The 23,181-nt window shown below is 36.6% G+C and overlaps 2 protein-coding genes across 2 annotated transcripts; both read right to left on the bottom strand.

Moving 5' to 3' along the window:
* Window positions 1-613: 613 nt before the first annotated feature.
* On the bottom strand, window positions 614-5,381 carry LOC143636825 (RNA pseudouridine synthase 5-like). Its single transcript, XM_077104316.1, has 14 exons — window positions 5,275-5,381; window positions 5,085-5,142; window positions 4,639-4,666; window positions 4,496-4,542; window positions 4,306-4,396; window positions 4,071-4,215; window positions 3,914-4,001; window positions 3,191-3,275; window positions 2,985-3,060; window positions 2,800-2,867; window positions 2,625-2,694; window positions 1,826-1,904; window positions 1,635-1,728; window positions 614-1,091 (listed from the first exon to the last, which is right to left on the bottom strand). The coding sequence occupies exons 1-14, from the start codon at window positions 5,375-5,377 to the stop codon at window positions 1,020-1,022; spliced, it is 1,104 nt and encodes a 367-aa protein (XP_076960431.1). The 5' UTR covers window positions 5,378-5,381; the 3' UTR covers window positions 614-1,019.
* A 2,346-nt stretch (window positions 5,382-7,727) lies between these two features.
* On the bottom strand, window positions 7,728-9,408 carry LOC143636826 (uncharacterized). The gene is made up of 2 exons (XM_077104317.1): window positions 9,202-9,408; window positions 7,728-8,619 (listed from the first exon to the last, which is right to left on the bottom strand). The coding sequence occupies exons 1-2, from the start codon at window positions 9,313-9,315 to the stop codon at window positions 7,771-7,773; spliced, it is 963 nt and encodes a 320-aa protein (XP_076960432.1). The 5' UTR covers window positions 9,316-9,408; the 3' UTR covers window positions 7,728-7,770.
* Window positions 9,409-23,181: the final 13,773 nt, after the last annotated feature.

A 23,181-nucleotide genomic window follows, 5' to 3' on the forward strand; every position in this document is an offset into this window, starting at 1 on the left:
TTAGTGGGAATCCAAATATTCATTTTCGTTAATTGTTCTATTATCTTTATTTTATTTATAAATAAATTCGGAAAAAGCTATATAACACCCAAGATTCTCAAAAAGAAACATTAGATCAGTTTAACTAAAATATTCCACAATGTGTGACAAAATGATTAAATTAAGCTTCTTAATTATTATTTAAATACACTTGCTTTTTCATAATTATCCACCCACTAAAAATAAAAGCATTTATATTTATATATAGATGAAGAATTCCTTTTGTTTTGAAATGCAACACTTGCAATATTATTCGGGTTCTTACCATTAAGTTAAAGTTAAGTTAAATAAGATATCAATACTTAAAAGCCATGCGTTAAAAACGGAAAATGAAAATTATGAATTGAGTTTAGTTTGTTACACATAGCTCATTACACGTAATCAGTTTTGGGAAATAATTAACAGGTCATTTAGCATTTTAATTGTGTATCATTGCAACTACATATCGATTATTACAAAGAACGGGTAGTAGCAATATCTACGCTATATAAGTTGCAATTTAGTTCCAAGTGACCAAATTTGTTTAAACATAAGCGTTGTTTTTCTATGTCAACGGCCGTATTTTGCTTCTTGTCTAATTCGTGTTGATGTTACTGCTTCTAATTGATTTGTTATTACGTTGTATATCGCAGCATTTTGAACATACTCGATTAACTAATGACATATTGTTTAAAGAAATGATAATGGTTGTTTAGCCCCACACTGACTAGATGATGACACTTGCAATTGATAATGTATTATTATTCTTGTACTTAAGGATAATCGAATGTGTCTTTAAACCTCGTCCATCTGCAGTGTACTTTCTCCAAATAGAAAACTATAAATAAACAACTTTTAAGATATCACTGACCCAAAAATAACAGATCCACTCATCTGGCCCAACTAGAGATTTAAAAACATAAAACAAAAAAACAATATCTTATTAATATTAATAAAATATTTAAAACACAACTAGTCTGCTAATGGTCAAAAAATAAGGATCAGAGCAATGCGTTATGTTCAATCTCATGACTTAAGAAGGCGGGCGGTAGTGGTGCTGTTATTCTAAACACCTGCAAATAATCAAGTATGTAAACCAAAATATTTAAACAAAAAGATTTATGTTGTTTTTTTCAAAGATCAAAAAAATATAAAACCTTTAAAAGCTGAAAACTAGATTCATTTTGTGCTATTTTTTGTATTTTGAAGCATTGGATTTGACATTTCAAATTCAGAAAGTAGGATTTGTTAAGGGAGACTGTTAAAAATACTTGGTTAAGGAAACGGGTCAAACAGGTTATACGGGTTGAAGGTGACCCAGAATGCATATTTTTACAGCCCTCTCAGATGGCTTTGTTCAAGATATTCAGATTAGTATTTAAATTGCACATTTTGGTGATCATAAACATTAAATGTTTACAACATCCCAAAAAAGCAAAATAATGTCCCTGGTCAACCCAGCCCAGTTTGACCCAATTTGGCATAGATCACCCTTTCGGATCAGTTAGGGCAGACTAAATAAACTCAAGATTTTGAAATTAAAAAAACAAACGCGAAACTTGATCACAGAAGACATGGCATAGAAGTATAAATATAAGAATTTGAGCATATAATACCTCATTTGTGATTGGATGGCAAAGAACTAATTGATGAGCATGTAAGTAGTAACCGCAGTCTCCAGGAACAGGATTTGCAGGCCTCTGATACCCTCTAAATAAGATAAACATATAAAATATTTAAACCAAAAGTATTGATGTCTTAACACTTGAGAAAACAAAATGAAACTTTATAAAACGTAGTCTGTTACCCGTCTTCTGCAAATGTTTCATCTACAGTTTCATGCACAGAGCATTGCGGTTTCCCACCAGTAAGATAAAGCGGATCGCCTGCCAATACGAAATGTAAAAGCTAAAAAACTCCATAAGAGGTTGTAATATACAGTTTTTTTTTAATCTAAGTTATTTGCTCTCTTGATGATTTGAAATTTGAATCATCTGATAACAAATCCATGAGCATAACCCTTTTTCATGGAAAAAGATGTTAGACTAGTAAATGTTTGTTCACTTACGAAAAGTGAAACTGATTGGCGATATCAAGAAGTCTTAGCATGCAACGGGCAGAAGTCCGAAATTAGTCTTATGGGTCGGTTTTAGACTTTTGGTTATTTACTTAATTCTGTTGGTTTAATAAGCTAACTTATTTTTAGAGTCGCATTTTAGGTTAAGATATTGAGCCTTTTATCTTGTTTCCTATTTGAATTGGTTTAGGTTTTAATTTTCAGTTTACATAATACAAAGAGAGTCGACCATAAACTTGATCATATTGTGTTTTGTGTTTCTGTTTAATCGACTTGTGCCATTAAAAGACAGATCTTCAATTTGGAGTTCTGCATATTAATCTATTTTAGGTTTATATTTGAAGATACACCATCTCAAACTACCTTAAGGGCGTTGTTAAGCACCTTGATTTGGGTCTTTGTTTCTTTAACTTGACAATTATTTTTTGTGTTCATATATAACTTATCATAAAGAAAAGATAATTTCTCATAGAAAAGGTACACAAAATGAAAAGAAAACATAATAGCTAGTCAGGGTTCAAAAGCAAACCTATCAAAGGGTGTCCAATAAACGAAAGATGAATTCGGATTTGGTGGGGCCTACCAGATTGAATCTCCACCTATTCACATTGCCAAAAAAAGCACAAAAGCATAAATACTAGCACTAATTATACACACACACACACCGACAGTCAAACACACAACTCTACATTTATAATCCAAACCTGAACGACCGTGAGGTTATTTTCAATCTCTCTCTTCAAAACATGAACTTTGCTCAATGCGGGTTTTCCTATATAGAAAAAGACAACAAAGGATAAGAATTAGCCAAAAGATTAGCATTGGCCATTATTTAATGTTTTTTAATATTTTATATGGCAGATAAATCCCTAAAGAAAACATTACACACCTGCAGGAGAAGCAACATATAATCCTTTAGCAACACCAGGATACTTCACTGTTCCAATTGGCTCATCAATCACAACCTGTAATATGATGTGTTTATGTTGTCATACTATGATTCGAGAAAAACGAACATATATATTTAAGATACAATACAAAGCTATCAATTAAACAGAAAAGGCATTAAAAGAAACAGATGTTGAAAACTTTCACCTCATCCTTGTTTATAATTCCACTTGCTAGTGCCCTGTATATCTTTGACATTTTTCCAATCTTTTTGACCTCATTGTTGACTTTTCTGTCGCATAAAGATTTTGTTAGGCATGTAAAAGGAAGGAGTTCAATTAACTGGTCGGTGGGAAGTTCATCTTTTTAACAAACGAACGAACACGAACAAATATTTTTGTTCATTTAGTTAAATGAACATTAACACATGTCAAGTCCGGTCATTTATGTACGTGAACATTCGTTCGTTAATATTCTTTCATTTACGTCTATTTAAGTTTGTTTGTTTACGTTCATTAATATTTTCATTAAAAATTTGAGGCCCGCCCATTGCAATTTTTTTAATTTAGTAACTTTTTTGGGCTCAACACACTATTGTTCACATTTACTTTTAATTGATTTTATCTCAATTATGTTAGCTCATCTATTTTCAGCTATGTTCGTTCATTAACGTTTATGAACCATTTGTTTATACTGGTAAGTGTTAACAAAGAAACAGGAACAAGAAAACCATGTTTGTTTAACTGAGATCGTGTTCAATCGTTTGTTCGGTTAAAGTTAACCGAAGCAACACAAACATGCTCCTTTCGTGTTTGTTTGGTTTGTTTACAAGCCCATCTTTTATTATCAAAGCTCAGAATTTAGTCAATTTACCAACTGTACAAAGTTACAAATGCATCAAAACCAAAAGGAATGATTTTCTTCACGAACCTGTTATCAACAACTGCTGATGTTTTGTCAGCAAAAAGAGCTGCAAGCCGAGTTTTTGCAACCTTTGTTTTTGCACAAAGTAATATTCCTAAAAAATTATAAAGTAGTATCAATTCCCAAAATCACACTTTATAAACAACATTTAAAAAAGCGTTACCTGATGTACCTCTTCCAAGCCTATGAACTGGAACAGGAAATGATTCTTGATTCTTTATACGCCATTGAAGCTGTGTAAGAACAGTTCGTTGCTGAAATAGTCCCCTGGGTAAAACTTGTAGACCAGACGGTTTATTTAGAGCAATCTGAAATAGCCCGATAGGCCAATATATATAATTAAATAACATTCATAACAAAAGGCTATATGAGAATACCATAAGTTTAAGATCAAGTACCAAATGATCATCTTCAAACAAAACGTCAAGCAAATATGGTGCATACGGTTCTTTCCACGGACGTCTGTGATATACTAGTTCTGTACCAGTACTATCAAATACAAAATTACAAAAATGTTAAAAGAATAAAATCTACTGAGGAATGTCTAATTTGTATATAAAATAATATAGCTATTGTTGGTAGGATAACCTGAGAACAGTGTTTGGATCGGTAATAACGTTTCCATTGACTGTTATCTGCAATGTGCCACAAAAGCTGTCACTTGAGGACACACTATATTTGTTGATACTCAGTTATAAGTGGAACTGTAACAGCAATGTGCAGATACCAACCTGACCGTTTTCGATCCTCTGCAACCAACTGCTCCATGTTTAGTACTAATAAGATACGACATATACCACACATGCATATACATATAATGTGAGCGCAAACGAGCCAATCCGATCTTGATCTGCTCGAGATCAACTCGTTGAAAGCTCGACCCTAAAAATAAGCTTGTTTATTAAACAACTTTGAGCCTGAGTTTCATTTGTTGAGCTCGAGCCTATAATTATATAATTCATATTTAATATATTATATATATATTTATAATAATAATTACACTTAATAATTATGATTATGATAAAAGTAAGTTAAATAATTGATATATAAAGAACAAGTGAAGCCCGAGGTTAGAAAACTACTCACGAGTCGAGCGCGAGCCTACGACTCGGCTCATTTACACACCTAAACCCTAATTTAAAGCCCTAAAAAGTAATGAAGGATTGAATTAGGTTACCCTAGCGTAGGAGCTGAGGTTTGATGTCTGAGAGAGTAAAACTCAATCAATGTTAAACCTGCAACCACAATCCAATCCAATCCAATCATTCAACGGTTGAGAGAGATTGAAAATGGAGTTAAATGACTATATCTATCTATATTACTATTAATAAGGGAATTGAATTGAGGAGAATAATAGAGAGATAAACCGGAATCTGGTGACCGGACAATATCACGGTAAGTAAGACCGTCGTTGAACTCCGGCCATGCCTCACCAAACGTCGCCGGAGATGCTGCAGTGTTGCTTGACATTATTATTATTATTATTATTATTATTATTATTATTATTATGTCAAACCGGTCAAAAACGTTCAAGTTTAGAAATGTCAAATGAAATAAACACTCCCATGAAAAACCCGAGCTTTCGGTAAAGTGTTCGTGAATCGTTTGATGAGAAGTCCGTTTTTAAATACATGAACACAGACACAAAATATATGTCCGATTAAGTGTTCGTGATCGTGGTTGTTTATAGTTAAATGAACGGACACAAACATGCTCTTGTTCGTGTTCATTTGGTTCGTTTACAGGCCTAAGCACTCCTAACTAATTTGCAAATAAGTGTATTTTCGTGTACTTCACTGAAATACATTTTCTATTGGCATAGGATCCTCATACACCGCGTTTCGCCTATACGACCAGTATAGGGCTATACGGGTCGTATAAGACCTGAGTTGTGTCAGCTAATGTTGGAAGTTGTCAGTTAAGTTATTGTTTCCGGTGCCTCGTATAGCCCTATACGGGAGTATAGACAATGTTTTATACTTTATTAAAAGTTCGAGATGATGGATGGATAAATGGGTTTTCTCTTATCTTTATTATGAACGTTAAGGATAGTATAAATGGACTGCCTTACAAAGCTATATAATGGTTGCCTTTTTATAACAAGGAAAATCAATTATCATAACTATGTTTACATAAAGACTTGAAGATGAGTAAAGTATTGAAGGTTGAAAATATAACATGATAAATTGTCTATTTAAATTCACATAACATACTTGGCTGAGTTACTTGTAGTTGTACCCCGAGAACCTTCATTTAAAATTATATTTTGTTGGTTATGTTACTCGGATATATCAGGTGAAAATTGTTTTAAGGTATATCTATTAAGGATAAAGATATATCTAATTATAAAGCTCATTCATAGACACTTTACAATAGTGCATACACGATAATCAATCTATGATTAAGCAAGCAACAAAACATTTGACAAAAACTTACTAATAAGCAAAGCATCTAGTCTAGATACATAAAAGTAAAAGTGCACCTCAAAATACATCATATTCTAAACATATTGTACATATACATAAAAATAAAAGTAAACAATGCACCCCCAAAATACATCAAATTTTAAACATGTGGTTCACGTAATAAAGTTCATAATGGTGCTCATCAAAATCTAGTGAAAATTAAATAAGTACTACCGTAGTGGTGGTCCCTGTGCTTGTGGCTCCGATGTGGTGCCCGTGGTGAACCACACCTCGGGAACTGGAATGCCCCCCCCCCCTTGTCACCTGGCAAATCATCTAATCCATCATCCACGTGACCACCCTAGCCTCGGGAACTGGGATCGCGCATGGTCAAATCACATGGCGGTTCGCTCCTGGGTGGATCTGGCTCTAGCTCCTGTTGTGGCACTGGCTCTAGCTCCCGCACCGCAATGAAACGACATTGCCTCAACCTTCTTAACAATCTTCATGAGCGAGCATGCATGTCTGTTGGTCGATCAAATTCGGCTTGTATTTCACTGTCATGGACCGTTGAATGCGACCTTGAAAACAACTAAGCCCCAAAGCAAGAGTGGTAACGTAGGCACCACACATAGATGACTCCTTTCTATACAGTTTTTAGTGCTGATGGAAAACAATTTTTTAGGCACCGGAAACATACTTAGGCTAAGTAACTTGTAGACTTGTAGACTTGTAGTTGTACCCCAAGAAACAAACTTTTAGGCACCAGAACACATACTTGACTATGTAATCTTTAGGCACCAGAAACAATAACCGACAACTTCCGACACAAACTGACACAACTGAGGTCCTATACGATATAGCCCTATACGAGCCATATAGACGAAAGTGGTGTATGCAGATTCATAATGGTGTATGAGGATCCTATGTCTTTCTGTTTTTTGAACAACATACTTACGATAAAAGGTTTATAGTTAACTGATAGGAAATTGTAGTAGTATAGGTAACGGATAGATACTTAGATCCAGAACTAAACGATAGGCAACGTTTATTCGAGATACAAAAATGACACACGAACTAGTCGTTTGGCAATTCTAAACGCGAACTGAGATACATAAACCACCACTTAATTCTAGCTTAGGCTCTAACTATTCAAACTTGCAGAAGTTTGAACTAGCAAGGAAAAATCAACCTAACTCATAATACAAAGAGATAAATTAACCAAAGAACCTTTATCATAAATAATCACACACTTCATTCATTAAAAAACATATGTTGAATACATATAGAAGAGATTATTATTATATATAATATATGAATGTAACTCAAATAAACAAGGAGTTTCAAGTTGAAACTTAGTAGAACACTGCATGTCTTGATAATCTTATAACTCATATAATACAACATACAAAAAAACATTCTTTATAATACCTACAACAATTGTACAAATGTGGTAGCTCAAGAAACCGGTCTAATCGCCTGCAGAGACGCGGACTCCAACTCGAACGACTCGCTACAATGTCCACCCGTAACCGTCACTAGATGGCCCACACCAACTTTCTCCTTAAGCCGATATCGTTCAGCCCGGGAACCAATCACTTGACCCAAAACCGAAGCTGCTAATGTAAACGCCATAGCGGATTTGGGCATCAAAACTGACTTTCTAAGCATTGCTATAAACGGGACCGCAGCATGTACTGCTGCAAACCACGAAGGCGAAAACTTTTCCGTGTGTTCTCTCCACATCCCTAGTGGGACATTAGCCGCCATGCCCATAACACCAATCACAAGCACCTTTGTGGGCAACGCTTGGGGCCGGAGGTTCTTTGCAAAGGCAGTTTTGGCTAGAGCGGCCCGAGCTGCCACAATGACTGGCGGGCAACGGTAGTTTATACCCGTTGGCGGTTTAAATACATTAGCCACTATTGGTAACACTTTAGTGACTGATCTATAGGACTTAGCCATTGGGCATTTTCCACTTTGTAACCACTCTTCACCCAATGCTTCATGATTATTATTCTTATTATTATTACTTTTCTTGGATGGTTTATGTTTTTTATGATGATTTTTGAACATATTATTGAATGCATCGAAACCGAAGGCCCCACCAAAACCCGAGAGGCTGATTGTAGCCGCTCTGGCGGCTAAGGGGTGAAACTGTTGTGGAGGTGGCTCGGACCTTATGTTTTGAGGAGTGTGTGATGATGGGTCCGAAAGTGGGACCACGCCGTTTTGACCATGGAAAAGTCTAAATGCCGAGTCAAAACTTGGACCGTCTTCGAATATTGGACCTTTGGTTCCTCGTGCCTGTACCATGAGAAAAAATCCGTGAGAATAATTTCCAAAAAGGGTATTTTTAGACATTTAAACTAGTTTCTTGTAACTAGGGGTGTGAATTTTTGACACAACATGAAATTCGCGGGTTTGGGATTAGTGTCAACAAGTTCGAGTTAGTTTTGAGTCGAACCCATTTAGTTAAACGGGCCATGTTCATGTCAACCTGACGCTGGCGGATTGACCCGTTTAACATGTTTATTTATATTTTGTTTTTTTAAATGCGTTTTGTTATAAATTAAATTGCTTGAGAATTTTATGCCAGTATTTAAAACTATAATTAAAATGCAACTATACATTTGATTTTTTTTTTTTGGTTATAAAATTATAATTTTAAAGTACTATTTGTGAAAAAATATATATATTCAAAAATAGATACAAATTGGGTTAAACGGGCCATGTTCGTGTCAACCCACGAATAGTCATGCGGTGTTCAGTAAACTGGTTATGTACTGAACAACACGGTGATTGAGCATATACGATAAAAGATAACATACACAACTTTTAATTAAACTAAAATTACTATATTGAAGATATAAATCGAAGGTAACATACCGGCAATGGAATATGCACCGATGATGAAAAAGAAAAACTAGTTGGCTCGTTAATGTTACGCAAAAATGGGCAGCTAACAATATTATGTCGGGAAGTTGATGATTCCTCGGCCATATTTTTATATAAGAAGTTGATTTTCAACAAGATGTTGTGATCCGCACACAAAAAAGAAGGTAAATCAATATCGGTTTCGTAACATAACACAAAAGTAGCAATATTTGTCATAATAAAATCATGAAATGTAAAGAGGATGTTCTAAAATATGAATTCCACTATTGTGTATAGATGCAGATTGTGATTGACTTTGAAAGTCAAAGATGAACTGCTTTCGATTTCAAAATTGATATGAATATGCTTAAATTTTGATATTTATTATACTTGATAATCATCTGAAAAAATGGTGTCAAATTTTTGAAATAACATGCTATAATTACAATAATAAAAGTTTGACCCACAAAAGTCAATAACATATAATAAAAGCCATCAAATGAAACTACTAATTCCTCAAAAACCCATTAAAATTCCATCAAAACACAAAAACCCAGCTTCATAATCATTATCAATTCACATTAACAAATGCAAAAAAACTTCAAACTTAAGCACATGTCTAATTAATCAACCTAATTAACAAATAATTAGTCTAAAACTTCAATTCAAACAAAACCCATGTTCAATATTCAGAAATCAAATAGTAAATAAGGTGTAATTAGATCATACCTTGAAGATGATGAATTATGAATTTGGAATGAATAACAGATGAAATGAAAGAATCAAATAATAATAATAATAATGGTGAGAACGTGTGTTATATATATATAACAGCGTGATGTACACACGCACTTGTTTGACTTTGACCAAACAAGAACGTTTCCAATTGATTTGGGTCAAATGTTGGGTGCTTTTGTTTTTTGTTTTTTTATTATTATTTGAGACCCAATCTTATTGAAAGCTTCTTCTTGCTGCCTTCCGTTGACAATTCACTCTACGTGTTCTGGATGCATGCTATTGCTTACCTAATCCTACTATTTTTACTTTTAGTTATCATGAAAAATGTGTTCTTTTCTTCTTCTAGTTTTAATATTTTTGTTTTTAATTATCATGAGAAATGTGTGTTAATTTTTCTAGTTTTAAAAATGGAAAATTGCATGTTAGTATATAAGATTTGAAACGAGTTTAATAAAACTCATCATGGTTTCAAAATATTTTTTTCCTTTTTAAAAAAAACGACATATATAGATTCATCATGTGACTCAAGAATCTAGTCTATCAGATCCAACCACGTTTAGTCAAACAAATTTTGGTTTGGATGGCTAGTTCGCAAGTTGATCTGTTTAATACGCTTATTTTTATTAGTTTTCTAAAATATCTAAAATATATCCTTATTTTATATTTTTAAAAAGCAGAGTATTTTGCTATAGAATTTAATACCTAAAAGAAAAACTTACGTATGTTATGTAAGTTATCATTACTTTCTCTTGTAACTTTGTATTTATTGTATTAACTCCTTGTATGCGAGTGTAGGTTCCCAGCCGAATCTACACAGGAGTATCTCGTAACACGATGGTGCGGAATCCCCTACGTATACGATTCGAGTGTTTACACGAGCAATACGTAAATGACACAAAACACATAAACACAAATGATTACTTGATATGTCACGATGTAGAGAACCAAACACACCAAACAAGTATCAAGTCTAGTTACAAACCAAAAACTGCAAGAAGTATCTGTAGCGAACGGTCGAAGTTAAGTTTATATAACATGACAACTTCGCCTAACACCTTAGGCGAAGTTGTCCCTAACTTCGCCACTTAACAAGTTCGCCAAAGCCATAAACCATACTAACACGTTCAACTAAACATAAGAACAATGTAACGATTACAGACACAATAGACATGAGATAAATGAACTACTGGCATCATGCACCAACAGACTCCCCCTTGGCAGTAGCTTCATATATCTAATACCCTTGCCGTGTCTTGTAATCCAAAAAACCCATATCTTCCGTCTTCAAGCATGAATGTCCTGTCTCACACAGACTGAGACCACCCTTTGGCATTTCTTCGTTTCGTCTTTCCAAGCAGAGATATAAAAGATCTTCTTATCATTGAGTACCTGCAAATCAGCTTGAGACAAGTTAACCAAGTGCGTTGGATCACACACTCTCAAGATATCTTGTTCATCTTGATCTTCCATCACGGTTTCGGCAGTCTGGCAGTCAACATACCACCACCTAAGATCCTTCAACACATCTTGAGGCATGATCTTCATTGGAACCTCTTTCAAACATCGAATCGGGTTGTACTTCATCACCATCCAGGGCTTGCCATCAGCACGCATTCCCCGCTCAGTATCTTCAATCAACTTCCCCTTTTGAGGCTTTAACAGTTCAAACCTTTTCTCCTTAACTACTTCCTTCCACACTATCTTTCCAACCCATCTAGCAAAATCATCATCACTTCTATTGATCAATCTTAACCGAGCCAAATCCTTCACTTCACACTCAGGCAACGTATTGAGAGAATTCAACCTCTTAGCAAAGTACTGAATCCCATTATATCTTTTCACCACAACCAACTTTAACTGATTATCATATAACCAACAAATAATTCCTTTCTTTGATTCAGCATAACCCTTGATATTATAACTTTTCTTGAACATCGCAGATACCACTGGCTTCTTTGTTTTGAAAAACCACTGAGCACATCATTCTTTCCACTTTGGCTGTTCCTCTCACTCAGAATCACCAGACACATTATCACCTTGACCCAAACTTTCTTGACCCGCACTAGGAATGTCATGTTCAACACTATCATCAAGTATATCACATTCCTCTAATCCACTATCGATCTCAATCTGTTCACCAATTTTCTCAATCTCACTAAAAGTCAACACATCATCACCCATATCATCCTCATCATCTACCACCACTGTCTCACCAACTGCACTACCCGATGGACCAGCAGACTCCCCCTGAGATGTGGAGATCCCAAGAGTTTGTTTAGTTCTTGGCAACTCACCACCTGCATCTTTTGACGCATTAGGATCATCATCTCTGTCCTGTCTCCTCTTGGTTCTCAACTCATCACCTTTGCAGCTAGTCTCCCCCTGATATGCTAAGAACTGTTTCAAAGCATCAAAAAGTTTACTATGTTCAATAAGAAGAGACAACTGAATTTGGTTTTCAGCCACCAGCCGTTGAATTGCTTGAGTCTGAATGAGATTTATTCGTGACTGCTCAGCAACAACCCTTTCAAGAGCCGCAATCCTCTCAGAATCTGACAGAGTAGTGTCAAAATCAAAATGCATGTGAGAGATATCCTGAGCATAAGGCGGTGGAATACCCAAGCTTACTGGAATAGCAGATGTGGATGGTGTAGTAACTGTAGGTGAATTAGAAACAGATAACCCAGCAGTAGCCACCAATGTGGACTCGACAAACATAGCAACCACCTCCGATGGAGTAACAGAAGCAGGTGGCAAAGAAACAATCTCTGGTGTAGACACCTGTACCATAGTGGGAGCAATAGATGGTGCTGACAAAGCCATCGTTGGTCGACTAGAGGTTACTAGTAACGGATCAGATGAAGATGGAGGTAGCATAGACATACCAGATAATGATGGTGGGGCAAAATGAACAACACTCGAACTTTCACCAGCCCTAGCCTTCTTAGGTCTACGTACTAAGCGATACAACTCCTCCTCATAATCTGACTCACTATCATCTGAATCTTTCTTCCATTTTCCTTGGATCCTTTCTTGTGTGGCAAGAACTCTCTGTGCTTCAACAACATCATCGGTGGAAGAATCAGATAAAGTTTCCTCAGAATCCTCCACTGAGGCAATAGACGTACCCACAAATGTACCAACCATAGAAGCATGCACATCAGAAACATCAACTATTGAGGCTTGAACTTCAGCAGGATCAACCCTATCCATATCAAAGAAACCTTGCCCTCAAAAGGCAACCTCAAGATCAACCTGTGCGGCGGGACCTGCAACTGGGTCAACAATAGGAACTTGTTGAACCACCTGTGGTGGTTGAATCACAGGAGGTGGTGTAGGTATATCGACTTGTGGCGGAGCCGGATCATTAAAACCATCCTCTGGAGGAGCAACATAAGCAGGGTTCACAAGATACCCAAATAAAGCAGTGTGCCTCGGACGAAGTTCAGGCTTGCTTCGTGCACTAGATGACTTACATTGTGCAAAAATTCTCTTGTTTATACTTTCCACATAAGAGATAGGGCGACGTTGTGGCAGATTGGGGGTAACATGATTAAGAATCATCTGCAAGAATCTGGGATACATTAAGAAACGTCCCCGTGCCACAGCTCGCCGCTGACGATCGATCTCATAGAATACCATCTAAATGAAACTATACGGCTTGTTATAAGTTAACACGGTCATTGCCGATTGCATTGTCGCACCCATACCATCAGATCCAGCGTTGCGACCAGACATGCACACAATCAACACATGCATTAAGAAACGCCACTGGTCCAACAGAAATCCCTTTCTACGTTGTGAATCTTCCAACTGACCTGAATACCCCATACGAAGAAAAGCTCTGTTTCTGAAAGTAGCTGAATACTCAGTAGGATCCTGAGTGGTTTCAACCCCGAACTGTAGAGCTTCCCTGATCTGATTAGCTGAGAACTGTACCACCTGATTGTTGACCGTAGCACGCATAACTGGAGGTTCAACAAGACAGCCATATTCAACCGTTCTCCAAAAATCTTCAATATTTGGAAGAGATATCGGCAAAGTAGTGGTGATAGCATGAAAGATACGTGAACGAATGATAAACGAGATGATCTCATTAAAATCCTCAGCTCCACGACTATCCGGATCCAAAGTAACGAACATGTTGTAACCCAGAAAGAACTGTCTCTTATCACCATCTCCTTCATCACCACCTGTACCACCCGCACCTGCTATAGCAGCCATATCAGCAACAAACGAGCTAAGTTAGACAAGTGTGGAACACAGTTTGTAACTTCGCTGATATGAAAATAGCGAAGTCGGAACTTCATCAAAGTTTGTAACTTCGCTTGATATGTAACTTCGCTTGGTACGTAGGTAACAAAGGTTTAACTCAGTTTGTAACACAGTTTGTAACACACAAGCGAAGTTAGAGTATGTGGACAAAAGAGTTTATGCAGCGAAGTTCTATTGTAAGCGAAGTTAGGGTTAACTTCGCCGAGACATTACTTCGCCGCATAAACGGTGAAATTCCAAAACCCTGTCAGTTGAAAACATGGACAATCAGAGATCGACAATAGGTATAGGAAGGTGCGATTAAGGTTACGAACGACCAGATATCACCAAAACAATCTCAAACCAATGAGAATTAGTATTTTAAGGGTTTTTCAAGAAAACTGATTAAAATCTGACATTGTGGAATTGATTAACAACCGAAGAACATAAATTATGAATCAATAGTGACCACAGAACCTTATTAGATGACGAAAATCAGATTACAATAATGTTGATTCGGAGGGTAAGTTCGCCGAGGGTTTAAGAAACAATAGTTTGACCAATTTTGACCTGTGTTTGCCTTTTATTCTTTAGAGAAAACCCCATGGGCGAAGTTATATTAACTTCGCTGACTTGACAATTTCGCTACAACAAAATTAAACTTAGAAATTTTTGAAATAAAAGATCAAAAACGAGTAACCCGAGATGTTATTTTAAACATAAAAAAGATAAAACATATTACATAATACAAACCAAAAGTTAATATAAAAAGACGGGATCAAATTTCAGTCTTTCAGAATACCCTGCATGCTTAGAAAAGATCCGAACAGGAATCATACTGATTAAGAGGCTGTTGTCACACCCCAACCTACGGCGGAAATGCCGGGGCGCGAACTGATTGTCACAGCTCTCAAGGTTACTATCATGTACAATATAAGTTTCAATATCTATTTAATTATTTCCAATAATTCAAGTACAAAATACAACTCATTAAACAAACAACAATTACAAATTAAATTCTTGATCGTATCATTTCTAACTTAAATTCTTCACTAAGTCTTCACCAACCTGCATATGCGTTTAAAATAGAATTTCGTCAACAACACATGTTGAGTGAGCAACACACCAGTTTAGTTGTACATATAGTATATATAACAAAATATGTAGCCGCAACAAGTCATATGAGAATAACAAATTAACCAAATGAGCAAGTATAACTGAGATGTCGAGAAGCACAAAGGCTATAACGACTGGTGTATGATCATACTAGACTGAGATTATGTTGGACCTCTCCGAATGCGAAAGCATACAAAACAAATAAGCACATAACAAGTAAGGTATAAGTTGTTAACACATAAGACAAAGTTGCAGTTTTGAGTATAAGTATATATGAAAAGTATATTTACGCATATATCCCCAAAACGTGGAAAAAGAAGTAAAATAGGGGAATGTGGTACTCACCTCAATAGACAAACAAAAGTGATAAGAGAAATATTAAGAGTGATGATTCGCGGAAATCACGCGTTGACGACAAGGCCTATAAAGGAATATAGAATGCGGATACGAGTTCGGTAATTATAATTATTATGAAGTTGATATTATATTCTTTTAATATAATTATATAAAGACGTTTATGAATAATTATTAGCTTGTTAAATTATAAACAAAGTATATTGTAATACTTTATTATATAAAAATATTATTTAAGTAAAATACATCTTTAAAAATATTTATTAATTTGTTAAAACATTCAATAAGTTTGTCCATTTATATATATATAACGAAAAATATTAGTTTACATGGTATTATATATACGTATATATACATTTATGTATATCCAAATACACATATACATACATACACAGACAAAGACGCGAGAAAACAAGTATTGTATGCTCGGTTTCTAATAAAATAGTTTTAATTACCATTTATTATTATTATTAGTTAGTATTGATTAATAAAAACAATAACAAAATATTACAAAAAAAAACGGGCTGGTGGGGGATCGAACCTGCGTCCCCCAGCCACCAAAGTTTTAACAATTCTACAATAGCCAACTAAGATGGCAGCCAATTCGTTGTAAACATGGAAACGTTTAAAGTTAACATAACAGTAAAAGATCCTTATTGATTAAGAACCTTAAAACCCAAATATGCTTAAATCGTTTGTTATGAATTGATTAATCATAGGGGCTTTGAACAACAAGGTATTGCGAACCTAAACATACATCCTCGAATGAAGATCGTAGCAGGGTTAATTGAACTCGATAACTTCCGACGATGATAGGTTACGAACCCATTGTTGCAGGCCAAAGTAATCTAATTGAATAAGGGGTTATTGTTAGCGATGAAAGGAGGATACAATCTGCAAATTTAATTGATTTAATATAGATGTTTACATGTATAACGATTGAGGGTTTGGGTCGGCTAGAGGATATATGAGTTATGGATTCGTTTAGATCCAATTGACATAATAATATTGTCGGTTGAGCCGAAATAGGCAAGTGTAATGAAATCCATGATCCAATTTCCATAAAAACTACGTAAATTAAGCTCCAAGACATCCCATATGTATACGGGTTCAAGAAACAAGAATACGGGTCGGGTTTGATAAATGGATTATCCAGAGTGTAATAAGGGTTATAACAAAATTGTAGTTTAGTCCCTTGGAATTTAAGGTGGAAACAAAAAGGGTTAAACTATATATTTTGGGCTAAAGGGTAAATACACTAAAGATTTATTCATAAATAATTAAATATTAACTTAATACTCAATTTAGTTTGATAAGCGCGATATGTTAAACAAAAATAACCCGAACATCGAACCGAGTCGGGTAAAGGTACAAGTTCGAAACCCGAGTTGTTACAGTCTCCCCTACTTTAGGGAATTTCTTCCCGAAATTAAAGAATACTATAACAACACCATTAAATTTTTGAGTATAAATAAAATCTTAAATATAACTTTTAAAAATTTATCATAGCATAGAACCTTGAATAGTCAAAACAACACTCCAAATGATAATCCGATAGGGACACTTATATATAGGATGTACCAGCGGCGTATCCACCATGTCCTTATCATCTTTACATTTGTACTATTATTCCAACTAATTTTGATTTTATATTATAACACACAATTTTTACGCATCATGATTTCCATGCGAGAACTTCGATAATTATGTTCCGGGCCATAATTATGTTCATCGTCGGACGGTCCACATGATTCGTCCCATCGTGTGGATTTACAAAACGTTTGATTAAAACATGACTTTAAGGAAACAAAAATTTTAAGGAGTTTTAATTTTAAACACTAGAAAATCACCAATGTATAATTTCAAAAGTTACAGTGAATTTTAATAAAACAAGAAAATTTCTAAAACATCGCAAAAATATAAGTATTTAAAGTTGAAGAAAGGATAACTTATTACTAGTTAAGGGTAAGATAAAAGTAAGCTTTAATATATTAAACGAAATGGACTTTATTCATAAGATAGAAGATAAATAGTTTAAATGGGGAAATAATTCACGGCCATGAAGAGGCGTTACAAAACGTAATTATGAAAAGACAAAAGAAATTAAGATAGGATAAAGAGAACGACAAAAGTCTTCGGGGTCCTTGCGTAGCTTAATTGACTTGACCAGAAGCACCATGAGCAGTTGCATTCTTATGAGTTGGAGCAGTCGTGGTAGATCGATTTGGGGTAGCTTGTTGGTGCATGAATGTCAGTAGTTCATAGTCTAGTGTCTGTAATCGAGTCTGTATTGTTATTTATGTTTTTGTTTAAAGCGAAGTTGTCAACAAGTTCGCCTAGGCGAACTTGTTGAACAAGCGAAGTTATGGACAACTTCGCCTGAACATGTCAGGCGAAGTTGTCGTGTATATAAATACAAGCTTACGGCTTGGTTTAGGTTAATCGTTCAATCAGTTAGCGAGTTGTTCAGTGAATCGAGTTTGTTCGTGTAGTTGAACGTGTGTTTTGTAACAGTGATATTTACATCACGTGAGTTCGGTTATAATATATAACGTGTTTCGTGTATTCGTGTGTTTGTGTTCTATACTCGTAACGATCTACGCAGGGATTCCGCACCTGAGTAGACCGCGATATCTCGTGCGATCCGTCCAGGGAACCTACAATTGGTATCAGAGCATTTGCTCGATTGTGTGGTTCGGGATATTCACGCGGGTGTAGAAATCGTCCCGTTTCGACTATTCGCGGAACGTGTTTTCTGTGTTATTGATCATTCTTACCTCCTACCATCGTGTTCAAGCCCTTACACCGTCAAAAACCTCGTTAAAATCCGATTTACAGATCTGCAGAAACTTCGTGTTCATCAGGCGAAGTTGCCGTCACTGTACGTAGGGTTTCGGCGAAGATATAAGGTTAAGCGAAGTTATCCACAACTTCGCCTACCTTCTCAAGTTCGCCTGTATCAGCGAAGTTATCTACAACTTCGCCTCATTCCTAAGTTCGCTTACCTTAAGCGAAGTTAAGAATCAGCGAAGTTAATCAGCAGAGTTATCAGCGAAGTTCTTCAGCGAAGTTCTCTACAACTTCGCCTACTTCAAGCGAAGTTATCCGTAACTTCGCCTACAGTACTTAAAAAAAAAAAAAAAACTTTTAATTTTTCAGGTCTCTTACTTTTCGGGAAAGATGTCGTCGATCAATATCTCTGAGTTAGTGAAGATGGAAGTTGAGGCAGGGTCAGCTACCAAGGCCCCAAGATTGCTGAAGGGAACCGATTTCGTTGCATGGAAGGATCGGTTCATACAATACGTCAAATACCAGGATGCGAAGATGTGGGTATGCATCCAGGATGGTTATATTCCACCAATTATGGAGTATGAAGGTCGTGACCAAATGAAGAAGTATAGTAAAATGGAAGAAGAAGAGAAGAAGATGTATGAGGCTGAGAGCAAGGCTCATGCTGCTATTACCATGGCTCTTCCACAGGAGATCCTTCATACTTTTAGGAAGTACACTTCAGCAAGGGAGCTTTGGGAAGCCCTTGAGAGCAGATTTGAAGGAAATGTAGGAATCCGGGCTTCAAAAATTAAATTGCTCAAAACCCAGTTTTCAGTCTTCAAGTATTTGAAGAATGAATCTTTAGATGATATTATCACTCGATACTACCATCTGATGACTGAATTGAGCAACTATTCCATTTCCTACCGAGAAGAAGAGATAGTTGAGAAGCTTCTAGATGCTCTCCCACCAAAATGGGAGATGTACACTGTGCTGATGAGGGAAGACAAGGACTTTCCCACTTATGATCTCTAAACGACAGTCAACAAGCTCAGGACCTTTGAGCTTAACATGGTAAGAAAGGAGACATCTATGGATCAGGTTCAAGATCCAAGTATGTATGGAGCTAAAGTCAACACTAGCTCAGGCTCAAAGACTTAATCGACTGCTTACTACTCGAAGGGAGAGTCGGGCCCCAACTCATCACATGAGGGGCATGTGTCAGTTAACACAAATGGGGATGTTTGCTATGTAGCAGCTGGATCTAGTGGTTCTCAACCCCAGGCAAGCAAGAGTAGTTGCTCTTCAAGTGCTCCCAGCAACAACTACTCCAAGATGCCTATGAGTGTCAAGTCTGCTGAAGAGCAGTTTGGTCTCTATGCTTCTTTTATCGCTTCCTATGAGAACTATATTCAAGGGAAGATTGTTGATCCAACTATGTTGGATGAAGATTACGATCAGATTGATGCTGACGATATGGAAGAAATGGATCTACAATGGCAGATGGCCATGATTGTAAGGAAGGTGAAGAGGTTTATGAATAAGACCGGTAGAAAGTTTGTCGGAGGAAGACCAGGGTTCGACAAGTCAAAGGTAAGGTGCTACAATTGTCAACAAAACGGTCACTTCGCAAAAGAGTGTAGGAATGAGCGTGTAGAACGAAGTCAAGGAAAGTCTACACCGCATAATGAGGGAAGAAGAGATTACAGTGCCTTGATTTCCAGAGGAGATGGTGAATATAACTGGAACCTGCTTTCTAAAGAATCTTTCGAGCAGGAAAATTTGGCAAAGGTCGAAACAGAAGAAAATGAGAAGGCTGCCGGAGAGGAAAAAGCTCTTATGGCAGACGTTAATGACAAGCTCTCCGAGGTATGTTCTAAACCAACTTGTTCAAAATGTGAGAACTTGTCTGAGCAACTAGCAACCATAACCGATCAGTATGTTAGGTTGGATGCTGAATTTAAAACCTTAAAAGAAGATCATCACTTTATTAAATTAAGAGAAAATAATTATAAAATTAAAATAAAAGCTTGTGAAAAAGATGTGAAAAGTTTAAAAACTAAACTTGCTGAAAAAATTGAAGTGATTGATTTAAGTTATGAGGTTTTGGAAGACAAGACCAAACTAATTGCTGAGAGAGAAAAACAGATTGCTGACCACCAGGTGAAAGTGGTGGAACTAAATCGAAAACTGGAGCAGTTCAGAAATTCTTCTGCTATTCTTGATCACCTTGTTAGTGATCAAGGTTCCTCTACCAAGAGAGGAGGAATCGGTTATCATGAGGTTCCACCACCGTACAATCACAATTACACTTTTAACCCTAGTGTTCAGAAATCTGTTGATTTTGAGGTTGCTCAGACAGTGCCAATTAAGGTAACTGTTAAAGAACCAAATGTTAGTAGAGGCGAAACAAGTTCGCCAGTTTCAAGTGTTGAAATTTCTGATCAGAGTCCTGTCTCGTCAGATTCGGATAAGTCATCCGAGTCTGGTAAGGTAAAAGAGGAAGTTGTGTTACCCAAGAGTGGAGAAAAAGATAAAATGAATAAAAAGAGTACTCCACTAAACCCGTACGTACCACCATATGTGAGACGAACGGCCGGTAATATAGCCTCGACATCTAAAACACCGGTTGATAAAAAAGTTGAGCATAGGTGTTGTTTTAGATGTAATCAGTTAGGACATCTTGTTGCAAATTGCCCTCTGAAGCAGCGATTCATAGGTGTAAGGCCTACTAAAGCTGAGAATAGACCTAATAGTAATTATCATGCTCCTAAAAATGAAAACCACTTAAAATTCAAAAAATGTGAATAATTCAGGTTTTCATAGAAACAAATCTCAGTTTTACACTTCTAATAACCAAACCACAAGCTATAATTCTTTCAATTCTCAAAGGTTTGGAAGGCCTTACAATCAATCTTCAATGAGATATCCAAATGGGACTTACAGGAGTTACCGAGATACTAACTTTGGAAAGCCAAAGTTTGGGATGTATAGATCCAAGACCAATTGGTCTTGGATCCCTAAATTCTAATCTTTTGCTTTGTTGTGCAGGAACAGTTGAACAGGGCTGCCAATAATCTTTGGGTTGTGGATAGCGGCTGTTCCCGGCACATGACGGGTAACAAATATTTGTTACACGATTTGAAACCTGTTCAAGGAGGGAGAGTAAGTTTTGCCGGAGAAAGTGGAGGCAATATTACTGGAAAGGGAACGGTGTCGAACGGAAAAATGACGTTGGAGAATGTTAACTTTGTAGAAGAATTGAAGCACAATCTGCTGAGTGTGTCGCAGATTTGTGATAAGGAGTACACCGTTCATTTTACAAAGAACGAGGCGATCGTGCTGAAACCGGGTTTTCAGATACCAGAGGAGTGGATTTTGATGAAGGCTCCTCGTGATAGGAATACGTACATTATGGATATGAGATCAACTGAAATGGCCACGGCAGAGTCATGCCTTTTGACAAAAGTAAGTGAAACAGAGTCCGAGTTGTGGCATAGGAGAATGGGACACATTCATCTTCGGAAGATGAACCACATTGTCTGGAATGGGCTTGTGCTGGGCGTTCCCTTGAAAAATTTCAATTTTGAAGATAAATGTATAGCATGCAAGAAGGGAAAGCAGCACAAGAAATCCCATCTCACCAAGAAAGTAAATTCAATTGCCAGTACTCTAGAATTGCTTCACATGGATCTCTTCGGTCCCGTGTATGCAAAAAGTCTAGGAGGTACTTCATACTGCTTGGTGATCACTGATGACTACTCACGATACTCGTGGGTATATTTCCTGAAATCAAAAGATGAAACGGCTCAGATGGTGAAGAATTTGATTACCAAAGTTGAGAACGTTATGGATAAAAGGGTTAAGTTCATCAGAAGTGACAATGGAACAGAGTTCAAGAATTTTGAGATTGAGATCTTCTGTCTTCAGAGAGAGATTGAACACCAATACAGCGCTCCTTATACACCGCAACAGAATGGAGTGGCTGAAAGGAAGAACCGAACGTTAATTGAATGAGCCAGAACTATGCTGGCTGATTCAAAGCTTCCTGTGGTGTTTTGGGCTGAAGCTGTTGCTACAGCCTGTTATGTTCTGAATAGAGTCTTAACTGTTAAAAGACTGGGTAAGACATGTTATGAGCTTATGCATGGAAGAAAGCCCAACTTGAGTGGTCTAGAACCATTCGGGTCCCCTTGTTCGATTTTGAAGACAAATTCTAAATTTGGTGAAGTAGCCGATGAAGGAATCTTAGTCGGTTATGTTGTTGGGACTCCCAACAGACGTGTCTTCAATACATCGACCAGCAAGGTTGAGGTGGTGTGTAACACCGACATCACAAGTTACCAACCGCCAAAACCGAGCAACGGACCTGCTGAGTTTTTCGACTATGTTAAACTTTTTAAGTCTTTTAACATACCGTATTTGGATATTGCTGAAGAAGAAGAGAGAGTTGCTACGAAGATGATCCTTGATGAGGAAGAAAATCTATTGCAAAGACAGCTGATTGATAAATGTCAACCTTCCTCATCAAATACTATCGATACCCCTGCTGCCTCAACTGAAGAAGAATTTATCAATCCTTTTCACTCTCAGCATGAAACAACCATTGACGAGCTCTCTTCTAACTTGGAAGACAATTTGCATGTCGGTTCTGTTCCGACCACGAGAATTCATAAAGATCACCCTTTAGAGAATGTGATAGGTGATGTGTCCTCCGGTGTACAAACAAGACGTAGCTTGAATGAGCACACCTGTGTT

Source organism: Bidens hawaiensis, unplaced genomic scaffold (assembly GCF_021521415.1).
Source record: "Bidens hawaiensis isolate Kalapana, Puna unplaced genomic scaffold, B.hawaiensis_p1.1 tig00008064_1, whole genome shotgun sequence".
In the NCBI taxonomy this organism is placed as follows: Eukaryota; Viridiplantae; Streptophyta; class Magnoliopsida; order Asterales; family Asteraceae; genus Bidens; species Bidens hawaiensis.